The sequence below is a fragment of the Momordica charantia genome (genome assembly GCF_013281855.1).
Source record: "Momordica charantia cultivar OHB3-1 chromosome 11 unlocalized genomic scaffold, Mcharantia_2.0 BLBB01000011.1, whole genome shotgun sequence".
Lineage (NCBI taxonomy): Eukaryota > Viridiplantae > Streptophyta > Magnoliopsida > Cucurbitales > Cucurbitaceae > Momordica > Momordica charantia.
Genome location: NW_028275159.1, coordinates 15,656,565 through 15,663,957, shown reverse-complemented (window position 1 = coordinate 15,663,957; position 7,393 = coordinate 15,656,565). Strand labels below are relative to the sequence as shown.

The 7,393-nt window shown below is 38.9% G+C and overlaps 1 protein-coding gene and 1 non-coding gene across 2 annotated transcripts; one reads left to right on the top strand and one right to left on the bottom strand.

The window, feature by feature from the left end:
• Positions 1 to 2,421: 2,421 nt before the first annotated feature.
• On the bottom strand, positions 2,422 to 5,114 carry LOC148208196 (uncharacterized). Its single transcript, XM_088119406.1, has one exon. The coding sequence runs from the start codon at positions 5,088 to 5,090 to the stop codon at positions 4,308 to 4,310; it is 783 nt and encodes a 260-aa protein (XP_087975532.1). The 5' UTR covers positions 5,091 to 5,114; the 3' UTR covers positions 2,422 to 4,307.
• On the top strand, positions 4,486 to 4,592 carry LOC148208197 (small nucleolar RNA R71). Its single transcript, XR_015789122.1, has one exon. It is a non-coding gene; the product is annotated as a small nucleolar RNA R71 (small nucleolar RNA).
• Positions 5,115 to 7,393: the final 2,279 nt, after the last annotated feature.

The following is a 7,393-nucleotide window of genomic DNA, read 5'->3' as shown; positions in this document are numbered from 1 at the left end:
ACTGCAGAAACATGTGTCGGTAGCACTGTTTGACCACGTTTTTGACCCATTTCCCATTATTATTTGCCAAAAATGACCACATATTCTTAAAGTAGAATATACATAGATTATTTTTGCATAAAAGTCAAACTATGGTACTTTAGAAAAAATATGAGATAAATGCGGTCAAAGATGGAAGAAAATAACAGAATTTTGGTTTTTGCAGAATTGCGCCCGGCGCATTTTTGGAGGGCAATTTGTCAAAACGCACGTTTTGATTAATGAAGGTCAAGGAGGACATTTCCCAAATGTTCAAAACCGTGAGTCCAAGTCCAAGTAAAGTAGTTAGGTGAATCTCAACCCTTTTCCACCTAAAATGGATGGGAGTTTCAACCAACCTATGGTGCTATAAAAGGAAGTCATCCATCCCTCAGCAAATCATCCCTTCCAAGCTTCATTTCATCTTCTTCTAGATGCTCTCTAGTTGTAGAACACGTTTTTAGAGTTTATGTTTATGTTCTAGTTGTTCATTTCTTCGTTTTTCACGCTTTTACCTTTCATATTGCTTTTAATTCAGTTTCTTACTTTTGTTCCTTGTTCATTCTATTATTTTAAAGTTCTTTAGCGAGTTTCAACTCCCCTCACGCTCCAGAGAGAAGAGGGTCAAGCTAGAACTCCTTGTACGACTTATTTATTCATTTAAATTCAATGAAAAATACTTTCTTTATGTTTTCTTGCATTTACTTTCATTTAAGTATGTTCTAAATTAGTTATCAACCTCCTTGTGGAATGCCTTAGTCAAATGATTTGATTTTCAACACGCTCGGGATTTTGTCCAGATTGCACCTGACACTTTTTTGGGTTGGTTTCTAAAAACTTCTCTTTACGTCTTTTTTCCATTTGGCCAGTGGGAACTTAATTTATACACCAAAGCCCGACCTTGGGAAATGTGAGTTAGGTAAAATAATTGGAAACCAATATGAGATGTGACTTAGGAATAAGTGCATAAAACATGGTTTTAGGCATAGGCCCTCTGACCCATAATGCAAATGAGTTGGTAGATATTCTCTAGGATTGTAATCACACATAGGAATATGATTGTAGGTTACCCTAGTCTCTGCAGAAACCAAAAGCGGTAGTGAAAGAGTAGAACTCAAATCCCAAGAAAAGTCAGGAATTGCGTCTGGTGCATTTTCCCAACATAGTATGTTTTCCATGTTTTGCATCAAAACTAAGGTAGGAGACAAGGAGGTTGAGTTTCATTAAATTGCTTTATAGTTAAAACCCCAAACAACAACATTTCACCATTATTTTCTTCCTAAATCACAATTGCATATTCGAACCATTTCACTGCATTACTTGATTTTGAAAAGCAACAAGTCCCTGAGGATTCGACCTTGGATTACTTCCAAGTATTACTTGTGACCGTGTGCGCTTGCACGAGTCTCTAATCTTTTTAAAGGTAGAGAAAATCCCAACAACGGGTCACTCCACTAAAGACCCGCAGTTGCACTGTTCTCACTACAGAATGTTTTCGTGTCCATACGACCATTAATGACAAGTCAATCCTTCACGAGTGCTCGTAACTCAATTTGGGTCAAATTACGTTTTACCCCTAAGTTACATCTTACCCCTTAAATATCACTGCTCCTCTAATGAACAACCCGGTTATGGTTCGACCAATAACCGGAAGTCCCTCTCGAGCCAATGAGAGGGTAGGGCCCCTTGTTCAAGTCCTAGAGTCAGCATTTAAGGGAACACTCATCTACTCCCCTAAAGTTGGGGAGGAATGAACTCCATCTCGTGAAGTTATGTTCCCAGCTCCCCACTCGGTCTCGTCTCCAAAATGGTAGGAATGTTGAGTCGGCGACTCGGGCCACTCTCACCCATACAGATCAAAGGACGAGCCCTCACGGGCAAGAGTCCATAACTCACTCAGGATTGAGAATGAGTTGCCTGGTCATCCTAAGAAACAGAAATCTATTAGTTAATGGTGTTACATCTAAAGATTGGCTATTTCGTGGTCCGGTCTTGTACAAACTCATTGTATAGGATACCCCCACTCGCATGTCTCCACACGAACGACCTGGATCGAGTCGTCTGTAACCTTTACAGAGTGGGCCGTATCCATAGTGTTGCCAGGATAAGGTACCCAGCCTTATCCATATACTATAGACCCTTTAGGTTATTCACGGGACATTATCCACTTGTATATCAGGGGTATATCAAACATATACCTCATATATCAGGGGTATATCAAATATATACCCAGTACATATACTGTCCCGGTTACACTAAAATAACCTCGGATGTTTAGTTTATTGGATTTTGGACAATGCAATGCTATGAATTCAACAACAAATTTATTGAATAAAACTTTATTGAATATACATTTGTTTTTACATAAATACAAACTACGAGTTTAGGGCAACACACCCAACACTAAGGTGACCGTTTATACAAACCACGCAGCACTGAAATATTTGCTCACAAAGAAGGATGCCAAACCGCAGCTGATTCGCTGGATTTTGCTATTGCAAGAGTTTGACATCGAGATCAAGGACAAAAAGGGAACGAAAAATTTGGTTGCTGACCACTTGTCCAGATTGACTAGTCTAGGAAGCTCCAAGGAAGAATCGGAAATTAGAGGAACATTTCCAGATGAGCAAGTGTTGGCGATTAAAGTCCTGAATGAAGAAGAAGAGCCATGGTTCACCGATCTCACTAATTATATCGCCAGTGGAATATTGCCAGCTAACATGAACAAGCAACAGCTGAACAAGCACCATATGGTGGACACTTCAGAGGACAGCTGACAGCAGCAAAAGTCTTCCAGAGTGGATACTTCTGGCCCAATATCTTCAAGGATGCATACGAGTTAGTTCAGCACTGTAACGAATGCCAGAGGATTGGAAACATCTCTAAGAGGTTTGAAATGCCTCTCACATACATCTTAGAGGTGGAGCTCTTCAATGTCTGGGGCATGGATTTTATGGGACCCTTCCCTCCATCAAATGGTTCATTCTATTAATGGTTGACTATGTATCAAAATTGGTTGAGACAGTGGCATGCGCCAGCAGTGATGCCAAAGTGGTCGCCAAGTTTCTTCATAAGCATATATTTACAAGGTTTGGCACACCCAAAGCCGTGATCAGTGACAAAGGCTCTTACTTCATCCACAAAGCGGTAGCATCACTCCTTGCTAAGTACAACATCAGACATAAAGTATCTACAACTTACCATCCGTAATCATATAGGCAAGCTAAGAGATCCAATAAGAAGATCAAAAGCATTCTGGAGAAAGTAGTTAGCACGAATCGAAGAGATTGAGCAATGAAGCTGATGATGCTTTATGAGCTTATCGCACTGCATGCAAAAATGCCTCTCGGTACTTCTCCATTCAAATTGGTTTTTGGAAAACCATGCCACCTCCCGTTAGAGCTGGAGCATAAGGCGTTCTGGGCCGTAAAAAAGCTGAATTTGGACCATGCTGCAGCAGGAGAGTGCGCGGCTTGCAATTGTTAGAGCTTGAGGAGTTTCGCAGAGATGTTTACGAAAATGCCAAAATATATAAGGAATAGACAAAACGATGGCATGATGCGAGAATCCAGCCAAGGCAGTTTGAAAAAGGCCAGCAAGTATTGCTTTACAACTCATGATTGAAGCTTTTCCCAGGAAAGCTCAAGTCTAGATGGTCATGTCTATTCTTAGTCTCACATGTATACTCTCATGGAGCCATCAAGGTGCAAGAAATGGATTCAGGAAGAGAATTCACGGTGAACGGGCAGAAGCTAAAGCATTAATATGGCGAGAACGTGGTGCAAGATGCTAGAGCCCACCACTTCGCCACATACTAAGAACAATCAACGAAGGAATAACGGAGCAGGATTTAAGGCCAAATCATTTTCATGCTCTCGCAATTTAGTTTTACATTTCAGATAGTTTAATTCATTTGTATTTCATCATTACAATTTAATTTTGTTAATTTTGCTTTGTATTCTCTCATTAGATTCTCCATAGAATTGGAGGAACTTGCTGTTGGCTTCACTTCCTCCTCTTGATTAGACATTATGAGCCTAGGGTGGTGAATTGTCTATTGCTGAAATTGAAAGGCATCCTGCTATCCTTGGTTCTCTCCCCAACTGGAAGTGGAGTGCTGCCTCCATCCCTTGCAATAAGAACAGGAGACGGCTAGTACATTGTTGATTCCATGGCTAGTTGACAATGCTGCAGCAGTGTTCATGTTCTTGACCATATTAGTTAGGTTGGTAATTTGAGCCTTCAATGAAGCCATTAAATCATCGTTAGCAGCTCCTTGACTAGTTCTGTCACTTAAGGCTCTTTGGATATGACCACTGATGGTTATTAGATACAATCCTTTCCAAAATATCTACTGCTTCCACATATGCTTTAGTTAATAAAGCCCCATTCGCTGAAGCATCCACCACCATCCTCATTGCTTCATTCAACCCACTATAGAAAGTATCAATTTGGATACACCTCGGTAGACCATGATGGGGGCATCTCCTTAGCAAATCTTTGAACCTTTCCCAAGATTCATTTATAGATTCTCCTTGCCTCTGTTGAAAATTATTAATTTCTCCCCTATACTTTGCGTTCTTACTTGGAGGAAAATACTTCATCAAGAATTTTTCAACAAGATCATTCCATGAAGTAATAGATTCAGCTAGCATAGAGTTCAACCAATTTCTCGCTCCATCCCTCAACGAATAAGGGAACAATTTCAACCTCAGTGCTTCCTTGGACACCCCTTGCATTTTGAAAGAATCACTCACTTCCAAGAAGTACCTCAAGTGCAGATGGGGGTCTTCATATGCATTCCCGTAGAACTGACCTACTGTTTGGAGCATTTGGAACATGACAGACTTTAATTCAAACCTTTCTGCTTCGATTTGTTGTTTTGCAATAACCGGATAGAAGCCATGAAATGCAGGAGCAACATATGCTCTAATTGCCCTTTCTCTGTCATCAGGCAACAGAATGGCATTAAGAGGAGGAACAACTGCTGGTACAGCCACCTCTCCTTTATTACTTCCTTCAACTTCTGGGTTGGGAACCACAGGGTTAGGATTTCTCAGTAATTGATCCATGGGGCCAACTACTACTTGTTGTCTACGTTGTACTCTTCTTCTTCGATGTAAAGTGCGTTATATCTTGTTCTCAAGTAGATATTCCAACCTTTACAGATCGTGCATTCACCTTCAAGATCCACCAAACAGTAGTTAAAAGAAATATTTCTAGCACACATTTTCTTAAGCAAAAACATAAAGTGTAAATCCCTGGCAACGGTGCCAAAAACTTATTGGTATTGTTTAAAACCCTTTGTGCAAGTGTACACAACCGTTGTAGCAAGTGACAAAAAGATCGTATCCACAGGGATTGATAACTAAACACTCCAATATTTGACTTAAGAAAACTAAATAAGTTTAGCAAAACTATGGTTGAATACAAACATGTTGGAAATTAAATGAAGTAGTGCCTAAAAAGCTTACTAACTAACTGAATAGAAAATAGATGAATACAGTTTGATTTTAGGAAATTGAATTAAACAGGGGTTAACTACTGATGTAACAAGGGTAAGGGGGAAGAGTTTATGTAACTTCTTATAGGCTCACGTAAACGATGCTACAGCATTAACAATGTTGATATACTGGCCAAACAGGCACGAAATCTTCCCAGATTTCCAAATTTTCTGCTATTCATGTTTTTAGACAAACTTGATAGCATATATACTCAGTTTATAACCTTGCTCGACGAGCCTTATTCCTAAGTATCCACGCTCTAAACTCAAGTAGATCTAACACGAGTTGAAGCCAAACACTTCCTATTACAATTTTCCAAGAGTTAATAAGAAGATATCCCAATATGTTGGTCAAGCACATCATAAAGCCAAAACAAAGTTTACAGTCCAAGAACAAGTTCACAACATCCTCCCCCTTACAAATAAACTTAGCTACTCAATGCCATACAAGAAAAGGGAATAAGAAAATACAAAACTCGTGCACTAAAGAGTACAAAAGAAGAAGAAAATGAAGAATAACAACAACTCTTCTCTCTTTGTTGTCTTCTTCAACGGTTTCTTGGGAGCTTTCTTGAAGTGAAAGTGAAGTGATGGGATGGGAAATGTTGGAGGCACGCTTAATTGCAAGCTTTTATGCCCCTCTTGATTTTAGGGCAACACAAATGATAAAGTGAGCCCCTACTCAGAATATCAGGTATTTTTCCATTTGACTGCATATTTCTCAAGTAAAAGCTGTCACTGTCAGCTCTATCTTTTCTGCATTTTTTATTCTGATGCTGCAGCATCAACAATGTTGCATCAAAACATTCAAAATTAGGCTATTATTCATAACTCTCAGCATTATTAGCAAATATAAGGAGGATGTTGAATTTATAACATTCTTTGCACAAAATTAGTGTAGATTGGGTGTTAGTGAGGCTATTCTTAGCTATTTTATATGAAATTTTGCACAAATGACTCTCTTTTGGAGAGTTATCACACCCCCAAACTTGAACTATTGCTTTTCCCAAGCAATGCTAATTCTACCTCTACACTCTCTAAAATGGAAAAAATAATGCATGCCAAAATCTCCCTCAAATGCCCATGATCCATTACTGCAGACAAAACCTTTATAATCTATTCAAGTCTCAAGCTAGCTAGAAATCAATCCATCCTTTGCACTAAGATTAAGGTTCTTTATTCACAAAAGACCACTTCATTCCATCCTTTCTCAAACTGACTTTCACTTTTCTAAAATGCTAGCTTGCTACTGCTCTTCTTAACAGCTATGGGCTAATAGCCATTCCGAACCCTGTAGCTCTTTTAGAAAAATTTTGTTTTTGTTTTTGTTTTTCTTTTTTTTTAATTAGACCTGAATTATAGGACCAAAATTTTTTCATAACTTTAAAAAAGATTGTAACTACAAAGGGGATTACAAGAATGAATACTATATTAAAATGAGAATCCCTCACCCCCAAACTTAAAATGAAGCATTGTCCTCAATGCTTAAGGAATGACTTTGAAGAAATAAGGACAATGCTCCCCCAAACTTAGAGTAGAGTGAAGATAGGATAGATGAAAATGGTATATGAAATACTTCCTATCTGAAGTGGTTCTAAAGGGGTGAATGTTGGCTAATTTTCTAAGGCCATTAGCTTGCTGGCAAGATGTGAAGAGGGATATACAGCTCTTGAAATTTGGCTAGGGTTAAATTTGTAGGGCTGACAGGGGATACTAATAGGGTGAAGTTATCCTTTGCTACATAAATACACCTTAGTCAAAGGGCAAGAATGAACTTATCTCTAACCGGCTATCTTAAAGAATAGGCTTCTAGAATTTTGTCTACAGACCAGTCATCAAGGCAATAATTTGGAATCAATCAACATTCATTTA

Coding starts and splice junctions, on each gene's coding strand:
- LOC148208196 (XM_088119406.1), bottom strand. CDS start 5,090: ATGGATCAATTACTGAGAAATCCTAACCCTGTGGTTCCCAACCCAGAA.